Source organism: Rattus norvegicus, chromosome 7 (assembly GCF_021556685.1).
Source record: "Rattus norvegicus strain SHRSP/BbbUtx chromosome 7, alternate assembly SHRSP_T2T, whole genome shotgun sequence".
In the NCBI taxonomy this organism is placed as follows: domain Eukaryota; kingdom Metazoa; phylum Chordata; class Mammalia; order Rodentia; family Muridae; genus Rattus; species Rattus norvegicus.
In genome coordinates this window covers 7,086,476-7,113,224 of record NC_141540.1, presented here as the reverse complement: position 1 = coordinate 7,113,224, position 26,749 = coordinate 7,086,476, and the positions used below count along the sequence as shown (strand labels likewise).

The following is a 26,749-nucleotide window of genomic DNA, read 5'->3' as shown; positions in this document are numbered from 1 at the left end:
AAAGGAAAAATTTTATTAAATGATGTTTATAAGATTATGTACTAAACTAGTATCAATCAAGTATAATAGCCAGGCTGTAGGCCCATAAAAATAGAAGTATAAAATCTGTGATTCAGAAAAGAGCTATTATGTGACATAAAGAAATGATCAAACATCAATTTGTACTAGCTTCTTCATTAACCAACAATACTACAGGAATGACCCTCAAGTTAGCTTGTCTTGAGATTGGCACCTGAATCAATTTTGAGGTTTTATGGAATCTTTGTTATTTTTCAACCAGATTGTGCCAGAGACAATAATCAAGAATGAGAAATCGAACAGTAACAACCTTCATTTTGCTGGGTCTCACAGATGACATTCGGCTTCAAATTCCGCTTTTCATGTTTCTGATCCTTTCTTACATGTTGAGTTTATCTGGCAACCTAACCATCATCACTCTCACTCTGATTGACCCCCATCTTAAAACACCTATGTATATTTTCCTCAAAAATTTCTCTTTCTTAGAAATCTCACTCACAACTGCTTGTATTCCCAGATTTCTATACAGCATATCATCTGGGGACAAGTCCATTACCTATATTGCTTGTGCCAGTCAACTGCTGTTTATAGATCTCTTTGCAGTTACAGAATTTTTTCTCCTTGCTATCATGTCCTATGATCGATATGTGGCCATCTGTAAACCTCTGCACTACATGACCATCATGAATAGCAGGGTGTGCAAGAATTTCATCTTCTTCTGTTGGGTAGCAGCACTGATCATCATTCTCCCACCAATTGGTCTAGGCTTAGGCCTGGAATTCTGTGACTCAAATATCATTGACCATTTTTGTTGTGATGCAGCTCCTCTCTTGAAAATCTCTTGTTCAGACACATTGTTAATCGAACAGATGGTAATAGTTGGTGCTGTATTGACATTCATCATTACCTTTGTGTGTGTTGTCCTTTCCTATGTTTATATCATCAAGACCATTTTGAGATTTCCCTCTGCTAAACAAAGAAAAAAAGCATTTTCTACCTGTTCTTCCCACATGATTGTAGTTTCTATTACTTATGGTAGTTGCATCTTCATTTATGTCAAACCTTCATCCAAGGATGATGTAGCTATCAATAAAGGGATTTCACTTATTATCATATCAATTTCACCAATGTTGAATCCCTTTATTTATACACTGAGAAACAAGCAAGTAAAGCAAGCTTTCAATTACTCAATTAAAAAACTTGCATTCCGCTCAAATATGTAAAAATTAAAGAATATTAAACTTAAAGAAGAATGAATGTAAAATCTGAAGATTAATTATAGTATTATTCTATATTCTTGCTTTTTAAATCTTTTTATACTCACACTTTTTTCTTAAACTTGCATACAGTGAACATGACTTTATCTATCTTGATTCAAACCAAACTGTTTGAATATGTTTAGTTTTTCAGTCAATCTGAAACTGTTGTATGACTGTTATCCCTGAAAACACAGTAGATTCTAGTTTTCTACCATACTTTCTTCACTTTTACATGTGCCTTTTTATTTCATGCTGTAGCTAATCAAATGAGTGTGTAAAGAATATGTACCACTGATAAACATGGCCTATAAAAGTATGCATTATCCATTTATCACTTAGAAAAAAAAGATGGCAATTCTTAAATGATTTTCTATGTTTTGTACTGATTATGAATGATCATTTAATAGTTCCTCTATAAAATGCTCTAAGAAGACCTTCCCAATCACTACCAAGTTGAAACCTCAATTAGCCATTTAAGTGAACAAGAAACTGATTTAAGTTCATTGACCAAATTGTCACAGAATTTTTCAGGGGGCAGTTAGTTGTTACAGTTAAAACCTAAGACATGGAATCCATACATGATGAGAAAAATGAATAGAAAACTAAAAAGATGAAAATCTATGCAAAGCAATGGGAAAAATGGTAGCATGTTGCTTGATTCCCTGAAAACCTGTGAGCCATGTCAGCCAAGGAATCATATAGACAATATTCACTATCCTTCATATCTTCCAAATGCAATTTCTCAAGGTCATTCCAACTTACTGTGACCACTTCTGCTTCTCTATTCCAATTCCTACGGGTCAATGAAGATTCTGGTGACACATACTGTTTTATTCCTTCCTCTGGACATGCTTAAACCCCACCCATTTTGTTCATTCCCATACTTTAGTGTCAGTTCCCAATACCTAGAAACACATTTTACCAAGGACACCTAGTAGCACACATCATAGTATCTCAAAAACATTTCCTACTAGGCAACCCACAGCCATCACATTTTCCTAAGAGAGGGCAACAGAAACCCACCCAACAAACACAACCAGATATCATCATCTAGAATTACAATCAGCCTAAATTCAGATATCTATATGCTAGCATTAAAACACAGTCAATAACAACCAGAATAGTATGGCACCAATAGAGTGCAGCAGCCTCATTACTATAGGCCCTGAGAAATGCAATATAGCATAGGAATAAGACAAGAACTTCAAATATGCTTTAAAATATGTTAGAGGTCCTCAAAGAGTATATGCAAAATATCCATAACGAAATGTATGAAAACAACAACAAGAGAAAACAGAATGAAATGGAGAAAACAGTTTAAGGCAGGGAAGTGGAAATAGGGATGCTCTCAGTCCCCTGACCATCATTGTCTAGCTCTGGCTTTGCTCCTCATTCCAAAGAAGACTCATAGGACCCCAAGAGCACCCTGCCTTCTGTGGAAAATTTTAGGGACCCCAAAACTAACCAGCTAGGAACCCTGCAGGACCAACATATTCACCTGTCACCCCAGTTTGTTCTGGATTGTATATAGCTTGTAGAGTAGAATCCACCCACAACACAACCAGCAGATTGGAATCTGCCTAAGACACAGCCAACAGAGTAGGGTACACTGACTTCTACTGTCTTAGCCACTGCTCTTCCCACCATCCCAAGAAATCCTGCTGCCTTCAGGATTATCCAGTCAACACCAGGGAAAACTGGATGCCTAAAGGATAACATAAGAACACAATTAACAAGACCCAGGGCAATATGGCACCACCAGAGCCCAGCTAACCTGCTACAAAACCTTAATAACCTAATGAAACTGAAGCACGACTAGAGAACTTTAAATCTAATCTTATAAAAATGATAGTGGCCTTTAAAGAGGATAAATCCCTTAAGAAAATACAGAAAAATACATTGGAATGAGTAAAGGCACGAAAAGATGAAACAAAGAAATACCAAGAAATACAAGAAAATACAATCAAACGGGTGCAGGATATAAATAAAACTACCCAAGACCTAAAGAGGGAAATGGAAATAATAAAGAAAATACAAACTAAGGCAATCTTGGAGATGGAAAACATAGGAAAAAGAATAGGAACTATGTTAAGATTCTTCTCTGTGCTTAGTTAAAGGTTGTTATGACTATTTTTAAGGGATGATTGTGTACAGGACTTTGTGTTGTCTAGATGGGCAAATTATATCTTATCCATTGGATCAGAGGATATTGTGTGTTGGGTTCTTTCATGTGGCAACTTAATTGAGTTCAAGAGAGTGTATGGTGGTGGGACATGCTAGGCCTACCACAGAGCTGTGATGTGTATGCCTGGCATGATAACAACCTGCCCTGGGAACTAGATGGGTAGAGAGATTGCTGCCTGGGTCAAAGAGTACTTGAGGACAGCATGGAGCCACTGAGATAAATTAGCGTTAGTTCCAATGGCCCCACAGAGCTGGAACTAGCAAGAGAGAGAGATAGACCACAATGGTGCATGCAGGAACCATTTTGCCCCCTTTTTTTATTTTTTACTGCAACAGGTGGGAAACCAAGGTATAAGGCAGGTATCCACTAAAAATTGAAGTTTCACAGAAAGTTTTATTTTCTAAGTGAAAAAAAGGGCTGATGCCATGATGAATCACATGATGGCACAAGCATGGGAAGTGGTCCGCCATTTTTTATTTTTTGCTGAAACAGAAGTACACCCACCCATAAGCATCAATAACAGAATACAAGTGGAAGATTGAATCTCAGGTATAGAACATCCAATAGAAGATATCAATATATCAATGAAAGAAAATGCAATATGTAAAAAGTTCATGACACAAAATGTCTAGGAAACTTGAGAAACTATGGAAAGATGAAACCTGAGAATAATAGGAATAGTAGTAGTAGTAGTAGTAGTAGTAGTAGTAGTAGTAGTAGTGGTGGTGGTGGTGGTGGAGGAGAAGGAGGAGGAAGAGGAAGAGGAAGAGGAAGAGGAAGAAGAAGAAGAAGAAGAAGAAGAAGAAGAAGAAGAAGAAGAAGAAGAAGAAGAAGAAGAAGAAAGTTCCCAGATCAAAAGCCAGAAAAACATCTTAAACAAAATAATGGAAAAAAATTCCTAACCAAAGAAAAGAGATGCTGATAAAGGTCAAAAAAACTTAAAGCTTAAAGAACATCAAGCAGATTGGATAAAAAAAGAAAATCTTTTCACTATATAATGATCAAACACTAAATAAGTAGAACAAAGAAAGAAAATAAAAAGCAGCACAGGAAAAGGCCAAGAAACATATAATGGCAGTCCTATTGGAATTGCACTTGATTTCTCATCTGAGGCTCTAGAAGCTAGAAGGGCATCACTAGAGGTATTGCAGACCCTAAGAGACCACAGATAGCAGCACAGGTTACTATACATAGCAGAATTTTCAATCATCGTATACGGAGACACAAAGATATGACAAAACCAAGTTTAAACAATATTGTTCCACTAATTAGCACTGGAGAGGATAGTAGAATGAAAATGCCAACCCAATGAGGCTAACTATATTCAAGACAAAAAAAGATATAGTTTTACAAAATTAAAACCAATAGAAGAGAAATATCACACACACACACACACACACACACACACGCACACACACACACACACTAATAACACAGATGTCAAAATATCAGGAAGTAACAATTGTTGGTCATTAATATCTCTCAACATCAATTAACTCAGTTCTCCAGTAAAAAGACACAGATTTCCAAGTTAAAGGGCCAGTAAACATCTTCAACAAAATTATAGAAGTCCATAACCTAAAGAAAGAGATGCCAGTATATATGGAAAACCTACAGAACTCCAAATAGATTGGACCAGAAAAGAAATTCCTCACATCACAAAATATTCAAAACATCAAAGGGATATGTAAACAGGGCCCAGTATTTTGCTGAATACAGGAAACATGTCTCCATAACAAAGACAGACACTACCTCAGAGTAAAAGGCTGGAAACATTTTCCAAGCAAATGATCCCAAGAAACAAGCTAGAGTAGTCATTCTAATATTGAATAAAGTCAATTTTCAACCAAAGTTAACAAAAAATATGAAGAAGGAAACTCCGTACTCATCAAAGGAAAAATCCACCAAAATGAGCTCTCAATTCTGAACATTTTTGCTCCAAATGCAAGGGCACCCACATTTATAAAAGAAACTTTAGCTGCCTTCACCAAGAGCTGAAAGCCAGACTCCAAGAGCACCAACACAGCTCAGAGCAGAGGTAAAACCAACCCTCCTCCTCCAAGCAACCCACATGGTGGCCTCAGGACACTCAAAGGCAGCATTCTGGGACAGACTACATGGGCCTGGAGTTAAACAGCTCCAACAGCTCTCTGTACTCAAATCCTATGGGGGAAAGAGCTGGAATGTCAGAAGTATGGACAATCCTGAGAGCTCAGGAGAGACCACCTCTTGTGATCACATTCCTGGCTCAAGAGGAACCTGCTTAATACACTCCAGATACAGGAACCTAGCAGTCAACACAGGAACCTTCCAGTTTCTGCCTACATCCAGAACTGAACTGTACCCATAGCTCTCTGGATCCAAATCCTATGGATGGGAGAACTAGACTCTTAGAAGTATGGACATCCTGAGAGATCACAAGAGACAACTACTTCTGCCTATAATCCTGACCAAAGAGGAAACTGCCTAGTGCCCTCTCTCTGTCCCATCTGGGCATGGAAAACTAGGAGGAGTCAGGGACAGGACCCTTAGGGTTTCTGCCTACACCAAGAGCTGAAAGCCAGTTGCCAGAAGCACTGATACACCTTTCAGCAGAAGTAAGACCCACTATTGTTCTCAAAGTGACCTGCCTAGAGGCTTCAGTACACACAATCCCAGGAGCAGCTGTCTGTTCCCAGATAGGGCTGAAATAAAAGAGAACTATAGGAGTGATGACACACAGGCATACGGGAGGGTCAAGCCACTGTCAGAGACAGCAAGACAAGTTAAGACCACAGACAACCTGATGACAAGAGGCAAACCCAGGAACCTAATAGAAACCAAGGCAACTTGGCATCATCAGATCCCAGTTCTCCCACCAAAGCAAATACTGGATATCCAAACACACCGGAAAAGCAAGATTTAGATTTAAAACCGCACTTTATGAAGATGATGGAGGACTTTAAGAAGGACATAAATAACAGAATTTTAAAAATAGAGGACAGCCTTCTGGCTGCTGCCCTCACAGAGAGCTGAAGCTACCCCCAAGGAGCAACTTCAGGCCCAAGACCAGAGGTAAGACCAACTTTTCTGCTCCAAGTTACCTACCTGGAGGGCTCAGGACACACAAAGGCAAAATTCCTCTGGGACTGGACACTTCCAGTTTCTAGCTCACAACCGAACCTCGCTGATCCCGGCACACAGCTACCTGTTCCCAAACCCCATGGTAGAAAGAGCTGATCACCCAGAAGTGTGGGCAATCCTGAAAATGCAGGTCAGGAGAGACCGCCACTTCTGCACGCCTTTGCCCACATCCCTGGACCAAGAGGAAACTGTATAGTGCCTCAGGGCACAGGAAGATAAGAGCAGTCAAGCTGCAGGAACCCTGCAGTCCAGACTGCCCGGATCTGAACAGACCTAGTCAAACAGCTCCCTGAATCCAAATACTGTGGGAGGGAGAGCTACACATTCAGAGGGGCAGACACGCCTGGGAAACCAGAGGAGACTACTCTCTGTCCACATTTCTGACTCTAGAGGAAAATGCCTAGTGGCATCTGTGTCCCCTGCGCACAGGGACCTAGGAGAATGAGGGGCAGGCCCTTCTCGTTTTTGCCCACAGGGACAGCTGAAAGCAGGTGGACAGGAATGACTACACATCCGAGAGCAGAACACTCTGTTCCCATAACAGGCTGAAAGGAAACAGGAAAACAGTTCTACAGCACTCTTAACATACCAGCCTATAGGATGGTTAAGCCACTGTCAGAAATAGCAAAACAAGGTAACACCAGAGACAACCTGATGGAAAGAGGCAAGCACAGGAACCCAAGCAACAGAAACCAAGACTACATGGCATCATCAGAACCCAATTCTCCCAGCAAAGCAAACACTGAAAATTCAAACACACCACAAAAGCAAGATCTAGATTTAAAATTACATGTTATCATGATGAGAGAGGGCTTCAAGAAAATCATATATAACTCCCTTAAGGAAATAAAGGATAACACAAGTAATCAACTAAAAGGCATTAAAGAGGAAACACAAAAATACCTTAAAGAACTACTGGAAAAAGAACAACAAAACAGGAGAAGGAAATGAACAAAGCCATCCAGGAGTTAAAAATGGAAATAGAAACAATAAAGAAAGCACAAAGGGAGACAACGCAGGAGATAGAAAACCTAGGAAAGAGATCAGTAGTCACAGATGTGAGCATCATCAACAAAATACAAGAGATAGAAGAGAGAGTTTCAGGAGCAGATGATTCCATAGAAATTATCGACACAACTGTCAAAGATAATGTAAAATAGAAACAGCTACTAGCTCCAAGCACACAGGAAATCCAGGACACACTGAGAAGAACAAACCTAAGGATAATAGGTATAGAAGAGAGTGAAAACTCCCAATTCAAATGACCAGTAAATATCTTGAAAAAAATCATAGAAGAAAACTTCCCTAACCTAAAGAAAGAGATACCCATAAACATACAAGAAGCCAACAGAATCCCAAATAGATTGGACCAGAAAAGAAATTTTTCCCATCACATAATAGTCAAAAAGCCAAATGCATAAAACCAAGAATATTAAAAGCAGCAAGGGGGAAAGATCAAGTAACATATAAAGGCAGACCTATCAGAATTACACCAGACTTCACAGCAGAGACTAGGAAAGCCAGAAGATCCTGGACAGATGTTATACAGACCCTAAGAGAAGAAAAATGCCAGTCCAGGTTACTGTATCCAGCAAAATTCTTAATTAACATAGATGGAGAAATCAAGATATTCCATGACAAAATCAAATTTACACAATATCAAATCCAGCCCTACAAAGGATAATAAATAGTAAAGCCCAACACAAGGAAGCAAGCCACACCCTAGAAAAAGCAAGAAACTAATATTTTTGCAACAAAACAAAGAGAAGACAAGCACACAAACATAATCTCACCTCCAAATACAGAGATAACAGGAAGCAACAATCACTATTCCTTAATATCTCTCGACATCAATGGACTCAATTCTCGAATAAAAGGACACAGCTTAACAAACTGGATACGTAATGAGGATCCAGCATTATGCTGCCTACAGGAAAAACATCTCAGAGACAAAGACAGACACTACCTCAAAGTAAAAGACTGAAAAACAACTTTCCAAACAAATGGTCCCAAGAAGCAGGCTGGAGTAGCCATTCTAATATCGACGAGAATAGATTTTCAACCAAAAGTCGTCAAAAAAAGATAAGGAAGGACACTTCATATTTATCAAAGGAAAAATCCACCAACATGAATGCTCAATCCTAAACATCTATGCTAGAAATACAAGGGCACCTACATACATGAAAAAACCTTACTAAAGCTCCAAGGACACATTGCACCTCACACAATAATAGTAGGGAATTTCAACAGCCCACTCTCATCAATGGACAGATCATGGAAATAGAAATTAAACAGAGACATAGACAGACTAAGAGAAACCATGAACCAAATGGACTTAACAGATATTTATAGAACATTCTATCCTAAAACAAAAAGATATACCTTCCTCTTACCACCTCATGGTACTTTCTACAAACTTGACCCTATAATAGATCAGAAAACAGGTCACAAGAGGTAAAGAAAGATAGAAATAATCCCACGCATCCTATCAGACCATCATGGGTTAAACCTGGATTTCAATAACAATAAGAAAAGAAGGCTCACATATACATGGAAAGTGAACATTGCTCTACTCATTGATAACCTGGTCAAGGAAGAAATAAGCAAAGAAATTAAAGACTTCTTAGAATTTAATGAAAATGAAGGTACAACATACCCAAACTTATGGGACACAATGAAAGCTGTGCTAAGAGGAAAACTTATAGCTCTGAGTGCCTTCAGAAAGAAACAGGAGAGAGCATATATCAGCAGCTTAACAGCACACCTAAAAGCTCTAGAGCAAAAAGAAGCAAATACACACAGGAGGAGTAGAAGGCAGGAAATAATCAAACTCAGAGCTGAAATCAACCAAGTAAAAAAAAGGGCCATAGAAAGAATCAACAAAACCAAAAGCTGGTTCTTTGAGAATATCAAAAAGGTAGATAAACCCTTAGGCAGACTAACGAGAGGACACAGAGAGTGTGTCCAAATTAAAAAAAACATCGGAAATGAAAAGGGAGACATAACAACAGAGTCAGAGGAAATTCAAAAAATCATCAGATCCTACTACAAAAACCTACAGTCAACAAAACTTGAATCTGGAGGAAATGGACAATTTCCTAGACAGGTACCAGGTACCAAGTTAAATCAGGAACAGATAAATCATTTAAACAACCCCAAAACTTCTAAAGAAATAGAAGCAGTCATTAAAAGTCTCGCAACCTAAAAGAGCCCAGCTCCAGCTGGGTTGAGTGCAGAATTCTATCAGACCTTTATAGAAGACCTCATACCATACTGTCCAAATTATTTCACAAAATTGAAACAGACAGAGCACTGCCAAATTCCTTCTATGAAGCTACAATTACTCTTTTACTAAAACCACACAAAGACCCAACAAAGTAAGACAACTTCAAACCAATTTCCCTTATTAATATTGACATAAAAATATTTAATAAATTTAAAACAGAGGCAGAAAGAACACCCATTCAGAGCCTGCCCCACGTGTGTCCCATACTTATACAGCCACCCAATTAGATAAGATGGATGAAGCAAAGAAGTGCAGGCCGACAGGAGCCGGATGTAGATCTCTCCTGAGAGAAACAGCCAGAATACAGCAAATACATAGGCGAATGCCAGCAGCAAACCACTGAACTGAGAACGGGACCAACGTTGAAGTAATCAGGGAAAGGACTGGAAGAGCTTGGAGGGGCTTGAGACCCCATATGAACAACAATGCCAAGCAACCAGAGCTTCCAGGGACTAAGCCACTACCCAAAGACTATACATGGACTGACCCTGGGCTCCAACCTCATAAGTAGCAATGAATAGCCTAGTAAGAGCACCAGTGGAAGTGGAAGCCCTTGGTCCTGCCAAGACTGAACCCCCAGTGAATGTGATTGTTGGGGGGGAAGGCGGTAATGGGGGGAGGATGGGTAGGGGAACACCAATACAGAAGGGGAGGGGGGAGGGACTAGGGGGATGTTGGCCCGGAAACCGGAAAAGGAATAACAATCAAAATGTAAATAAGAAATACTCAAGTTAATAAAGATAAAAAAAATTTAAAAGATAAAAAATACTTAATAAAATTCTTGCAAACCGAATCCAAGGGCACATCAAAACAATCATCAATCATGATCAAGTAGACTTCATCCCAGGTTTGCAAGAATGACTTAATATACAGAAAACCATCAAAGTAATCCACTATATGAGCAAACTGAAAGTTAAAAACTACATGATCACACATTTCTGACTCCAGAGAAAAAAACATAATGCCATCTAGGACCCTGGTTCAAGGGGGCCCCAGGAAAAGGCAGCGCAGGCACTCCTGGTTCCTGCCCTCACTGAGAGCTCAAAATCAGCCCCCCATGAGCAACTTGAGCCATGGGACCACAGGTAAGACCAACTTTTCTGCTACAAATGACCTGCCTGGTGGACTCAGGACACAAAGGGGCAAAATTCCTCTGGGACCGGACATGTATGGTTTTTAGCTGGAGCCCCAACCTCGCTGAACCCGGCCCACAGCTCAGTGCTCCCAAACCCCTTGGGAGAGAGAGCTCACGGCCCAGACAGGTGGGCACTCCTGAGACTGCAGAGCAGGAGAGACCACCAATACTGCCCACCACTGCCCACATCCCTGGCCCAAGAGGAAACTGTATATGGACTCTGGGAACTGGAAGATAGGGGCACTCAAACAGCAGACCCCCCGCAGTACAGACACCCACCGCCGGGACCTGAAGGCAACTGCTCAACAGTTCTCTGCACTCAAATGCCATGGGAAGGAGAACTAAACCTTCAGAGGGGCAGACATACCTGGGAAGCCAGAAGAGACTACACTCTGCCCACATTTCTGACTCCAGAGGAAAACACCTAACTTAGGACCCTGGTGCAAGGGGGCCCCAGGAAAAGGCAGCACAGGCCCTCCGGGTTGCCGCCCTCACTGAAAGCTCAAAAGCAGTCCCCCACGAGCAACTTGAGCTGCAGGACCACAGGTAAGACCAACTTTTCTGCTACAAATGACCTGCCTGGTGGACTCAGGACACAGGCCCACAGGAACAGATGAAGACCAGTAGACAGGAAAGACTACAGGCCCGAAAGCAGAACACCCTGTTCCCATAATTGGCTGAAAGAAAACAGGAAAACAGGTCTACAGGACTCCTGACATACAGGCCCATAGGACAGTCTAGCCACTGTCAGAAATAGCAGAACAAGGTAACACCAGAGACAAGGTGATGGCAAGAGGCAAGCGCAGGAATCCGAGCAACATAAACCAAGAATACATGGCATCATTGGAGACCAATTCTCCCACCAAAGCAAACACTGAATATCCAAACACACCAGAAAAGCAAGATCTAGATTTAAAATCACATTTGATCATGATGCTGGGGGACTTCAAGAAAGACATGAAGAACTCCCCTAGAGAAACGCAGGAAAACATAAATAAACAAGTAGAAGCCTATAGAGAGGAATCACAAAAATCCCTAAAAGAATTACAGTAAAACACAATCAAACAGTTGAAGGAATTAAAAATGGAAATATAAGCAATAAAGAAAGGACACAGGGAAACAACCCTGGATATAGAAAACCAAAGGAAGAGACAAGGAGCTGTAGATAAAAGCATCACAAACAGAATACAAGAGATAGAAGAGAGAATCTCAGGAGCAGAAGATTCCATAAAAATCATCGAAACAACTGTCAAAGAAAATGTAAAGCAGAAAAAGCTACTGGGGGGTTGGGGATTTAGCTCAGTGGTAGAGTGCTTGCCTAGCAACCACAAGGCCCCAGCTCCGAAAAAAAAGAAAAAAGAAAAAACTACTGGTCCAAAACATACAGGAAATCCAGGACTCAATGAGAAGATCAAACCTAAGGATAATAGGTATAGAAGAGAGTGAAGACTCCCAGCTCAAAGGACTAGTAAATATCTTCAACAAAATCATAGAAGAAAACTTTCCTCACCTAAAGAAAGAGATGCCCATAAACATGCAAGAAGCCTACAGAACTCCAAATAGATTGGACCAGAAAAGAAACTCCTCCCGTCACATAATAGTCAAAACACCAAATGCACAAAACAAAGAAAGATTATTAAAAGCCGTAAGGGAAAAACATCAAATAACATATGAAGGCAGACCTATCAAAATCACACCAGACTTCACAGCAGAGACTAGGAAAGCCAAAAGATCCTAGACAGGTGTCATTCAGACCCTAAGAGAACACAAATGCCAGCCCAGGTTACTGTATCCAGCAAAACTCTCAATTAACATAGATGGAGAAACCAAGATATTCCATGACAAAACCAAATTTACACAATATCTTTCTACAAATCCAGCCCTACAAAGGATCATAAATGGTAAAGCACAACATAAGGAGGCAAGATACACCCTAGAAAAAGAAAGAAACTAATGGTCTTGGCAACAAAACAAAGTGAGGAAAAGCTCACAAACATAATCTCACATCCAAATATGAATATAACAGGAAGCAATAATCATTATTCCTTAATATCTCTCAATATCAATGGTCTCAACTCCCCAATAAAAAGACATAGATTAACAAACTGGATACGCAATGAGGACCCTGGATTCTGCTGCCTATAGGAAACACACCTCAGGGACAAAGAAAGAAACTACCTCAGAGTGAAAGGCTCTAAAACAACTTTCCAAGCAAGAGGTAACTCTTGGGCATATACCCAAAAGGTACCCCAACATATAACAAAGACACATGCTCCACTATGTTCATACCAGTCTTATTTATAATAGCCAGAAGCTGGAAAGAATCCAGATGTCCTTCAACAGAAGAATGGATACAGAAAATGTGGTACATCTACACAATGGAATATTACTCAGCTATCAAAAACAATGACTTCATGAAATTCATAGGCAAATGTATGGATCTGGAAAGTATCATCCTGAGCGAGGTAACCTGATCACAGAAAACCACACAGGGTATGCACTCATTGGTAAAAGGATATTAGCCCAAATGCTCCAATAACCCTAGATACACAGAACACATGAAACTCAAGAGAGATGATCAAAATACGGATGCTTCATTCCTTCTTTAAAAGGGGAACAAGAATACCCTTGGCAGGGAATAGGGAGGCAAAGTTTAGAATAGAGGCAGAAGGAACACCCATTCAGAGCCTGCCCCACATGTGGCCCACACATATACAGCCATTCAATTAGATAAGATGGATGAAGCAAAGGAGTGCAGGCCGACAGGAGCCAGATGTAGATCTCTCCTGAGAGACACAGCCAGAATACAGCAAATACATAGGCGAATGCCAGCAGCAAACCACTGAACTGAGAACGGGACCACCATTGAAGGAATCTTAGAAAGGACTGAAAGAGCTTTAAGTGGTTTGAGACCCATATGAACAACAATGGCAACCAACCAGAGCTTCCAGGGACTAAGCCACTACCCAAAGACTATACATGGACTGACCCTGGGCTCCAACCTCATGGGTTGCAGTGAATAGCCTAGTAAGAACACCAGTGGAAGGGGAAGCCCTTGGTCTTGCCAAGACTGAACCCCCAGTGAATGGGATTATTGGGGGAACGTGGTAATGGGGGAAGATGGGGAGGGGAAGCCCATTAGAAGGGGAGGTGGAGGGGAAAGAGGATATTGGCCCAGAAAACGGGAATCGGAATAACAATCAAAATGTAAATAAGAAATGCTCAAGTTAATAAAGATTTAAAAAAAAAAGAATAGACATGTCTCCTAGCTAAAAAATCTGTTAATAATAAAATGATTTCAAATGTCAAAAAAAAGGAACAGGAATACCATTATGAGGGTATAGGGAGGCAAAGTTTAAAATAGAGACTGAAGGAACGCCCATTCAGAACCTGCCCCACATTTGGTCCATATGCATACAGCCACCAAACTAGATGGATGAAGCAAAGTGGTACAGGCTGACAGGAACCGGATGTAGATCTCTCCTGAGAGACACAGCCAGAATATTGCAAATACATAGGCGAATGCCAGCAGCAAACCACTGAACTGAGAACAGGACTCCCGTTGAAGGAGTCAGAGAAAGTTCTGAAAGAGCTGAAGGGGCTTGAGACACCATATGAACAACAATGCCAACCAACCAGAAATTACTATACATGGACTGACCCTGGTCTCCAAATTCATAGGTAGCAGTGAATAGCCTAGTAGGGGCACCAATGGAAGGGAGAAGCCCTTGGTTCTGCCAAGGCAGGACCCCCAGTGAACAGGTTTGTACAGAGGAGGGCGGTAATGGGGAAAGGATGGGTAGGAGAATACACATATAGAAGGGGAGGGGGGAGGGGTTAAGGGGATGTTGGCCTGGAAACTGGGAAAGGGAATAACATTTGAAATGTAAATAGGAAATACCCAGTTTAATAAAAATGGAAAAAAATAGAGGACAACACAAGTAAACAAGTGGAAGCTTTTAAAGAGGAAACAAAAAAAATCCCTTAAAAATTACAGGAAAACACAACCAAACAGGTGAACAAATTGAACAAAACCATCCAGAATTTAAACATGGAAATAGAAACAATGAAGAAAGCACAGAGGAAGACAATCCTGGAGATAGTAAAACTTGGAAAGAGATCAGAAGTCATAGATGAAAGCATCAACATCAGAATACAAGAGATAAAAGAAAGAATCTAAGGGGCAGAACATACCATAGAAAACATCATTACAACCATCAAAGATAATGTAAAACACAAAAAAACTCCTAGCCCAAAACATCCAGGAAATCCAGGAAACAATGAGAAGATCAAACTTAAAGATAATAAGTATAGAAGAAAACTACCCTAACCTAAAGAAAATGATGCCCAAAAACATACAAGAAGCCTACAGAATTCGAAGTTGATTAGACCAGAAAAGAAACACCTCCCGTCACATAATAGTCAAAACACCAAACGTACAAAATAAAGAAAGAATATTAAAAGCAGTAAGGGGAAAAGGTCAAGTAACATATAAAGGCAGACCTATAAGAATTACACCAGACTTTTCACCCGAGACTATGAAAGCCAGAAGATCATGGGCAGATGTCATAAAGACCCTAAGAGAACACAAATGTCAGCGCAGGCTACTATAGCCAGCAAAACTCTCAATTCACACAGATGGAGAAACAAAACAAAATTTACACAATATGTTTCACAAAACCAGTCCTACAAATGATAATAGATGGAAAACTCCAACACAAGGGAGGAAACTACACCATTAAAAAAAAGCAAGAAAGTAATCTCCTGGAAATGAAACCAAAAGAAGAGAGACACACAAACATAATTCCACCTCTAACAACAAAAATAACAGAAAACAACAATCACTGTCCTTAATCTCTCTTAACATCAATGAACTCAATTCCCCAATAAAAAGAACGAGACTAAGAGACTGGATACATGTAAAGGGCTCAGCATTTTGCTGCATACAGGAAACACAGCTCAGGGACAAAGACAGACACTACCTCAGAGTAAAAGGCTAGAAAAACTTTCCAAGCAAATGGTCTGAAGAAACATGTTGGAGTAGATATTCTAAAATTGAATAAATTTGACTTTCAACCAAAAGTTATCAAAAAATAAGGAAGGAAACTTCATATTCATCAAAGGAAAAATTCACCAAAATTAACTCTCAATCCTAAATACCTATGATCCAAATGCAAGGGCACCTACATTTAGAACAGAAACCATACTAAAGCTCAAAGCACATATTGTACCTCACACAATAATAGTGAGAGACTTCAACACCACACTCTCATCAATGGACAGATCATGGAAACAGAAATTAAACAGAGACGTAGAGAAACTAACAGAAGTTATAAACCAAATGACTTTAATAGAGATTTATAGAATATTTTGTCCTAAAACAAAAGAATATACCTTCTTCTTAGCACCTAATAGTACCTTCTCCAAAATTGACCACATAAATGGTCACAAAACAATCCTCAAGAGATACAAGAAGAATGAAATAATCCCAGGCATCCTATCAGATCAGCACAGACTTTGGCTGGCCTTCAATAACAACTAAAGGGACAGAAAGCCCACATACACATGGAAGTTTAACAGTGCTCTACTCAATTATAACTTAGTCAAAGAAGAAATAAAAAAATTAAAGACATTTTAGAATTTAATGAAAATGAAAGCACAACATACCCAAACTTATGGGACACAAAGAAAGCAGTGGTAAGAGGAAAACTCATAGCTCTGAGTGCCTCAAAAAAATCTGGAGAGAGCATGCACTAGCAGCTTAATAGTACAACTAAAACCTCTAGGATTAAAATGGGAACACCCTTATAGAAGAGGGGGAAGAGTAGGGGATAGGGAACTTATGGACAGGAAACCAGGAAAAGGAATAACATTTGAAATGTAAATATAAAATACCCAATTTTTTAAAAAGAAGCAAATACACCCAAGAGGAGTAGATGGTAGGAAAAAATCAAACTCAGGGCTGAAATCAAACAAATAGAAACAAAGAGAACTATACAAAGAGTCAAGAAAACAAGGATCTGGTTCTTTGAGAAAATCAACAAAATAGAAAAACCCTTAGCCAGACTAACCAGAGGGCACAGAGAGAGTAATCAAATTACCAAAATCAAAATTGAAAAGGGATACATAACTACAGAATCCAAGGAAATTCAAAAAATCCGCAGATCATAATACAAAAGGTTATATTCCACAAAACTGGAAAATCTGGAGGAAATGGACAATTTTCTAGACATACACCAGGTGCCAAAGTTAAAATCAGAAAGAGGTAAACCATCTAAACAGTGCCATATCCCCTAAAGAAATAGAGCACGTATTGAATGTCTTCCAACCAAAAAAGGCCAATGACCAGTTGTGTTTAGTAGAGAATTCTATCAGATCTTCATAGAAAACCTAATACCAAAACGGTCCAGACTAATCTACATAATAGAACTCTACCGAATTCCTTCTAAGAAGCCACAATTATGGTTATAACTAAACCAGACAAAGACACAACAAAGAAATAGAACATCAGACCAATTCCCCTTATATCAACACAAAGAGGAATATTCCTCCTTTGTTGGTGGGATTGCAAACTGGTATAACCACTCTGGAAATCAGTCTGGAGGTTTCCCCAAAAATTGGATATTCTAGTACCTGAGGACCCAGCTATACCTCTCTTGGGCATATACCCGAAAGATGCTCTAACACATAACAAAGACACAGGCTCCAATATGTTCATAGCAGGGTTATTTATAATAGCCAGAAGCTGGAAAGAAACCAAATACCCTTTAACAGAGGAATGGATTCAAAAAATGTGGTACATCTACACAATGGAGTACTACAATCAAAAGCAATGACTTTATAAAATTCATAGGCAAATGGAATGAACTAGTGAATATCATCCTGATTGAGGTAACCCAATCACAGAATAACACACATAGTATGCACTCATCGATAAGTGGATATTAGCCCAAAAGCTCGAATTATCCAAGATGCAATTCACAGACACAGGAAGCTCAAGAAGTATGACCAAAATGCAGAGGCTTCATTCCTTCTTAAAAGGGGGGAAAATGTGTGTGTGTGTGTGTGTGTGTGTGTGTGTGTGTGTGTGTGTGTGTGTGTGTGTATGTGTGTGTGTGTGTGTGTGTGTGTGTGTGTGTGTGTGTGTGTGGCTATGGAGGCAAAGTTTAGAGCAGAAACTGAAGGAATGGCCACTCAGAGCCTAATCCACATGTGGACCATATATATATATATATATATATATATATATATATATATATATATATATATATAGTCACCAAAACTAGATAAGATTGATGAAGCTAAAAGTGCATGTTGTAAGGGACCAGATATAGATCTCTCCTGAGAGACACAAGCAGAGCATCTCCAATACAGAGGTGAAGGCTAACAACAAACCACTGAACTGAGAAAGGGACCCCCTTTGGGGGAATTAGAGGAAGGATTGAATGACCTAAAGGGGTTTGCAACCCCATAAGAACAGCAATACCAAACAGTCAGAGGACTAAACCACTACCCAAAATGTACACATGGACAGAACCATGGCTGAAGTTGCATAAGCAGAGGATGGCCTTGTTGGGCACCAATGGGAGGAAAAACCCTTGGTCCTGCCAAGGCTGGACTCCCCAGTGTAGGAGAATGTCAGCACTGGGAGGTGGGAAGTGGTGGGTGGTTGGCAGTGGGAACACCCTCAGAGAAGAAGGGGGATAGGGGATAGGATATGGGGTTTATGGACTGGAAACAGGAAAGGGGATAACATTTGACAAATATGATTTAAAAAATAAAATAAAAAAGAAATGTAAATAAACAAAATATTCAATGAAAAATGGAGCTCAGATCTAAACAGAGAAGTCTCATAAGGGGAAACTCAAATGCTAAGAAACACTTAAAAAACTGTTCAATGTCTTTAGCCTTGAAGGAAGTGCAAATCAAAACTACTTTGTGATTTTGTCTTAAACCTGTCATAATGGCTAAGATCAATAAAATAATTGACAGCTCACAATGTCACAGGTGTAGAGTAATGGAAATACTCATGGCATGTGGGAGTACAAACATACTGCTGCTATGGAAATCAGTCTGGCAGTTCCTTGGGAAGATGGAAATATATCTAGTGCATAATCTAGCTCTCTCACTTTTGGGCATATACTCAGAAAACACTTGATTCATAATAGCTAAAAATTGGGAACCTATACTCTGTCAATGATAAATAAATTAAAACCATGTAGTACATTTACAGGATGGAATATTACTCAGTTGTTTAAAAAAATGAAATCATAAAAGGTTTAGGTAGCCTTGACTACCCTAGAACTTACTCTGTAGCATCTCTGATTTGAGCTTTAAAAAAAAGAAGAAAACAAGCTAGCACAATGGAAACTTCCCAGAATCTATGAGGGTGACCTTGCCCAGACTACTAGCAATAGGGGAACCTGAAATGTCCACCCCCTGTAACTGGAAAAGACTTCCAATGAAAGGTTGGGTACATCAACCCAGCCACAAAACTTTCAACCCACAATTTTTCTGTCTACAAGATGTGCAGGGATAAAGAGGGAGCAGAAATTGAGGTAATGGCCAAAAACTGACTGGCCCAACTTGAGACCCATGCCATGAAGGAGAACCCACCCCTGACACTATTAATGATATTGTGCTATACTGGCAGACAGGAACCTAGCACAACCGACATCTGAGAGGCTTCACTCAACAACTGATGGAAGCAGATACAGAGACCCACAGCCAAACATCAGGTGCAAGTTTGGAAATTTTATGGTAGAGGGGAAGGACTGAAGGAGCAAGAAAGGTCAAAGACACCATAAGAAACCTAATACAGTAGAAAATCCAAAAAATATACATTTATGAAGATGATACTAATGAAATTGCCAAATGATGGGGAAATTGGAGTCCCAACTGAACAACTCTTATCACCAAATGAAGCTGGGACAACACTATATCTAGTCAGGTTTTTAGCCAACGAGGAGCCATAGGAACTCCAAAACAACGTAGGCTATTGCCACAAACTGAGAGTAAGTTCCTATTGCTGAAGACAATACCTACACAACTTATTGAAAACAAAGAAGTTTAACTAGTTACTACCTAGAGCCATTACCTATAGTAACTAGTGTTCATGGTACCAGAAGATATTCTGCTTGCCACCAAAGGAGAAAAGTAAACATATACACCATCCCATAAATGCTTGGATCTACAATATTTATTTGCCTATAAAATAGTCTGGTCTATTCTGGCAAAATGCCAAGAGGGCAGGCCCATAAGCTTCCATGGATTTTTCCTACCTCTACATCCTACCTTCCACAAAAGCACTGTGACTAGAGAGTCACACTACCAAAAATAACTTCATAGGGTGCTGAGGATTAGAACGCAGGCCCCCACATTTTCACATCAAGCACTTTACTCTTCACACTGAACCTTCTCTTCAGCTCCTTAGTTTGACTTCCTAAAATAATATTATGGGACCGCTCTTGAGTAAAGACACCTGTTGTATAAACCTAACATTTGATCTCCAGAATCCGTATAAAAGTGAAAGGAGAGAAACAGTCCTCTGATATTAACTTTTTAAAAATAAAATTAAAACATTATTCACATAGAATAAAACTGACTACTGTTTTAAACCTATGTGATTTATTTACCACATAACTAATTGGTAATACAGAAAGTGAGTACTAAGTCTTTTACAGCTCGCATACCAAGCATTAATTATAAGAAACTGGGCTAGATTTTCTTTTAATTAGATTCTACAATTTCCTTGCAGTTTCCTGTAAGTGATTTTGATGCTCTTAGTCTCCAAAGGTCCTGTTCCCACAAATGATTCATAGTTATTTCTGAGCCTGGGTCACCAAGGACTCCTGTGTTTATTGGCTGTAGATGTGTCAAAATAATAATAAGTATTGATCTTAATATTAGAAAACCCTCTTTCTAAGCAAAGAGTTCAGAACATCAGCTCTTTCCAAGTATCAGCCATTCTTTTGAACCTGTTTTTCAGGGCTAGAAAAAGTAAGACATTTCTTATGATGGTATTGCATGATCAATAAGAAAGTTAACCCACATGATTAAACAGAAATCATGAACCCCTGTGAATTCCAAGACTACTATTTTTTTAAGCATGACTAGATTTAATCAATGGTCACAAGGAAAAATCATTTTACAATATATATATACAAGAATCCTTGTGGTTAAATAACTAAGAGAGAAAGGCTGTGACCAACTGCCAGAAATGTGAGTATGATGAATTCTGTTTTTTTAACTATAGGTTCTCTTTTGACACTAAGGTTCGATGTTCCTCTAGTTAAAAGTTCTTCACAGATGTATTAAAATTATAGATGGAAACTACAATATAGTAGTAATTTAAACAGCACTTTACAGTGTTTTGTTATTGGATATGGCATCAGCATTAATAGACTTATATTAAACATCAATGAAAACCAAGGTTGAATTTCAGTGGTTCTTGCATAACTTATGCAAGATTCTAGTTAACAAAAGAAAAATGCTCCAGGGACTAAGCCACTACCTAAAGACTATACATGGACTGACCCTGGACTCTGACCCCATAGGTAGCAATGAATATCCTAGTAAGAGCACCAGTGGAAGGGGAAGCCCTGGGTCCTGCTAAGACTGAACCCCCAGTGAACTAGTCTATGGGGGGAGGGCGGCAATGGGGGGAAGGTTGGGAGGGGAACACCCATAAGGAAGGGGAGGGGGGAGGGGGATGTTTGCCCGGAAACCGGGAAAGGGAATAACACTCGAAATGTATATAAGAAATACTCAAGTTAATAAAAAAGAAAAAAGAAAAATGCACAAGGAATAAAAGGTCATATAAAAATTGGATAATGTGAGAACTGTACGAAATATCTACATGCAATTCTCTAGAAATTTGTAGGATTGGGAACTGGGGAACAGGAACAGAACTGGAAACAAAAAGCACTGGAGGAAGATTACTCCTGATAGCTAAGGTAAGTGCTGTCTCAGTATGAAACCTGTAGTAAAGGTTTAGTAATCATAACATACTGGCTTGATTAAAAGATATGAAATTAAATAGAATTAGGTATCAACATCAAGTATTTCCTTTTTTGACTTGTGTTCCAGGTTTACTCAGCTATATGACTGATCTGTGGAGTAATCTTTTTAGAGACTAAACGTTCAAGAAAACAGAGTTATGCTGGCAAATAACAAAATAAAAAGAACTACATTAAAGGCATCAACAAGTGTCTCAAAATTACAAGGAAGGGTGACAGATAAAACACGTATGGGTCCTTATATGAAAGAGTGCTACACATGTTGTGTGGTTAAAAACACACATTCTACTTGCAAAGTTACTGAATTGAAACAGCAATTTCATGCTGTTTGAGTAATTTTGATATAAATTTAAATATAAATAAAATGGACAAAAAGTGACTTTGGTATATTAACAACTGAACATATTGACAGGAAAAAGAAAGCATTGTGGGTCAACTGAAAGAATTCAAATGTGCTAATAACAAAAACTGAATATTTAGTGTTTCAGTATGGAATGTGTAGGAATAGTAACATCTGTTCCATATTAGGGCAAAACTGAAAGAAAGTGAAGTTGAGATAGTTATGAGGACAGGCTTAACAATTAAATATGGCTTTTTTTACTTAATGATATTGGCAGTGGTATTTCAAGTGAATTCCAAAATTAAACACTAAAAGCAATTGCGATGATTTTTTTCAAATATATATCTTATATATCACATCATCTTACTGTACAATGAACATTCTCTCAATGCATTTTTTCCTTTATGCCAAGATAAGATAATAATGTAATTTTAACTAAAATTAATAGGATGAGATGAGTTAATAATTAAAGGAGCTGTTTAAAGAAAATATGGTTCTTTGTAATTATAATACTAGATGCCAGCATATTTTGTCACAAATATAAAGCTTATAACAACCTGAAACTGAACCCAAACCTGAAAATATTTGTAATTTTTATAAATAAAAAAACTCAAGAAACACAGACCAAAGACAGTGAAAGATTTTACTTTAGTATTCAGACTCCAAGGAGGAACTCAGTCTCAGAAAGCATTAGCAGTCAAGTCAAACCGTTTGGGCAACATGAACGCAACACAAGAGCAGTTGAATAAAAAATAATAAGTTGAGAATCATATGCAAAGAGAAGGAAGCACACATATCATTTTCAAATGTGTAGACAGGGCAATTTGATTTTCTAAATCTACCCAGAAAAGATCAAACATTGTAAGACTTAAGCAACCAGTGCATCCATATTTATAAATAGAAGGTACATATGTGTATGAGTTGGGTTTCATAATATTTTCCCATAAACTACTATTCCTGGACAGATATATCACTGAATTTTACATGCAAACTAAGTAGAGGTAAAAATTTGTTGGATATCATAATATTTCCCCAGTTAATACTTACTGCTGTACAGATATCTCAAAAATTTAAATGCAAACTGGGTAGAGGTAACAATTTAATTATGAGAAATCACACAGTAACAGCATTCATCCTACTGAGACTGACAAATGACCCACAACTGAAAGCTCTGATCTTCATCTTTCTCTTTCTCACCTATGTGCTGAGTATGACTGGGAACCTCACAATCATTTTCCTCACCTTTATAGATTCACACCTAAAGACTGCTATGTACTTTTTCTTACAAAATTTCTCCTTCCTAGAAATTTCATTTACAACTGCTTGCATTCCCAGATACTTATACAACATCTCAACAGGTGACAAGACAATTACGTATAACAACTGTATCATACAAATATTTTGTACTGATTTTTGGTGTGACAGAATTTTTTCTGCTGGCCATCATGTCCTATGACCGATATGTAGCCATCTGCAAACCCCTGCACTATATCACCATCATGAGCAGCAGGATCTGTACAAGACTTATCCTCTGTTGCTGGGCAGCTGGCTTGTTTGTGATCCTGCCACCACTTAGCCTGGGCCTCAATCTGGAATTCTGTGACTCTGTTATTGACCATTTTGTCTGTGATGCATACCCTCTCCTAAAGATCTCATGCACAGAAACATGGCTCATAGAGCAGATAGTGATAGTTTGTGCAGTGTTGACATTTATCATGACTCTTGTGTGTGTAGTTCTTTCCTATGTGTACATAATCAAGACCATTCTAAGATTCCCTTCTGCCCAGCAGAGGAAAAAGGCCTTTTCTACCTGTTCTTCCCACATGATTGTGGTCTCTATAACCTATGGCAGCTGCATCTTCATCTACATCAAACCTTCAGCAAAGGACTCAGTGGCTATCAACAAGGGTGTGATGGTTCTCACCACTTCCATTGCTCCCATGTTGAACCCATTCATTTATACCTTGAGGAACAAGCAAGTCAGACAAGCCCTCAATGACTCTGTTAAAAGAATTGCACTGTTCTTCAAGAAGTAGGAAAATTTACTACTATAGAGAGATGACTTTTTATTGAAAATATGTCATCCATAAATTGTACTTTAAAATTTTTATCTTTAACTTAACTGGGAAACTTCATCACATTTAAATGTCTCTAGAATTTCTTCACATGAAACACTTTCAGGAAATAAAACTTTGCCTTCACATTAAAAAATGTTAAAACATCAGGCAATGATGTAGCAGTATCAGTGAATAAATGTGTTTATTATCTATTCTAACTTCAGCTTTCATGAGGAACTTGACAAGTTCTATTTATTTCTTGGTACACTAACAGAATTGGTTCTAGAACACTCACAAGCATGCTAAACTATTTGTATGCATATGTGCCTTATATTAGATGTCTCTGTATACCTATGTACATTCTCTTGGATACTTTACATTATCTCCAGATTAACAAAAGTGCTGGACACAAGTTAATTTCTATGTAAATAGCCATAATGTTTGGTTAATTATGAGAACAAACTGAGCACTATATATGCAAATTTTATTCAAATGTCCCCCCACCTTTTAGTTGACTACTGAATAACCCATAGTTATCGAAGGACCACTAGTATTTTATTAGTAAATCTAAAAAATAAACTGAGAAAAAAGAATGGGTTTAGAACAAGTAGATTTAAAATTACAAGTAATATTAAATCTTGATTTAATAATATTGTTAATGCTTTCACAATTACACTATAATGAAAATGATTAGTCTATAATCCTATTGTAAAATTTGCAGTAAGTACAAATTATTCTTAGTCTTGTTTTAAATATAAAATATAATGCCTTATTAAACAATCTCTACCATAAAGATATCCTAAAGTATAACTTAAGAAAACTATAAATGCCTCATAGAAATATTGATTCATTTGTGAAAACTAAAAGAGAGAGGGGGAGAGATAAAGAGCAAGAGAGAGTGAGGAAGAGAGAGAGAGAGAAGAGAGAGAGGGAGGGAGAGAAGAGAGAGAGAAAGGGAGGGAGGGAGGAAGAAAGAAAGAGAGAGAAAGAAAGAAAGAAAGAAAGAAAGAAAGAAAGAAAGAAAGAAAGAAAGAAGGAAAGAAAGAAAGAAAGAGTTTTTTAATTGTGGGTTGGGGAGATGGATTGACAGTTAAGAGTACACAGGTTCACACAGGTTGTGATGCAGACAACTAATTTATAGCTTAGCATTCCGAAGTCTCTTATCCCCTGCTACTTGACCAATTCTGTGTCTGTTTATTGCCACCAACTGAAGAGATTTTTTTCTATAACAGTTGATTGTTGCATTAAACTTTGAGTACAATTATTCACTGAAAGTCAGCTTAATACAATGCCAAACGAATAATACTAGTGGGCTTTCCACAAGGAGCCTCTAGTCATAGTTTGGCCCCTATAACAGCAGTAAACTATCTTATCTGATAGGTTAATGATCCACTGCTTAAGATGGAACCCATGCCTGACACAGTCCAAGTAGCCAAAATCCTGGGACCAGAAGGGCCATGGACAAAGGGAAAAGCCAAATACTATTTTTCTCCTTGATTATTGTACCAATGTAATGGCTCATAACAAAAGTTTGCTAGATCAGTGTTCTGCTCATCCATCATTAAATATGTTTCTTCCTGTAGTAGATGGGAACAAATACAGAGACCCACAACTGAGCAATGTGCAGAGAGTGAGAGACATTGGAATACTTATTCCTAAGTAGGAGGACAAACAACTTCCTTAAGTACTTAGAGATCCCCAAAATTAGGAGGCAGAAAGACTACAAAATCCAGGGAGGATGGAAGGCACAAAAGAAACAATGCCTTCCAGACTCTGCAGGCTAACATACATATGAACTCACAGACATAGTGAAACATACACAGGGACTGCACACAGCTAAGCCAAATGGGTTCCCTGCACTGAGAGTGGGAAGCAGACAGTCTCTATTCCTAGCAAAGAAGTTATCTCCAATAGACAACTACTCACAAAAGAAAATTTGGTTTTCTACAATAGGGTCTTGTTGAGTATACAAATCACACTTCAGTGCTTGGCCCATGTCTTGCAGTGTAGGAGCACCGTAAAATGAACTCAGAGGGTATTTGAGGGTATATTTTGTCTCATCATTCTTTTCTTGGATTTTTTTTGTTTCACTGCTATTTTGTTTAAACATTACAATTCCCAATTGTTTTATGTGTGAGTATGTGAGAGAGTTGTGTGTGTGTGTGTGTGTGTGTGTGTGTGAGAGAGAGAGAGAGAGAGAGAGAGAGAGAGAGAGAGAGAGAGAAAGTATGTGTCTGTATTATATCTTTGTATTTTCTTGTTTGTTTGGTAGTTTGTTTTCGAAACAAAGAGAAAAAGATGGCCTAGGTAGGACAGATGGGGAGACAG

The 26,749-nt window shown here is 38.6% G+C and overlaps 1 protein-coding gene and 1 pseudogene across 1 annotated transcript; both read left to right on the top strand.

Annotated features, from left to right (window-relative positions):
* The first annotated feature begins 305 nt into the window (after positions 1-305).
* Positions 306-1,241, top strand: Or6c35 (olfactory receptor family 6 subfamily C member 35). Its single transcript, NM_001001361.1, has one exon. The coding sequence runs from the start codon at positions 306-308 to the stop codon at positions 1,239-1,241; it is 936 nt and encodes a 311-aa protein (NP_001001361.1).
* Positions 23,470-24,400, top strand: Or6c210-ps1 (olfactory receptor family 6 subfamily C member 210, pseudogene 1; annotated as a pseudogene).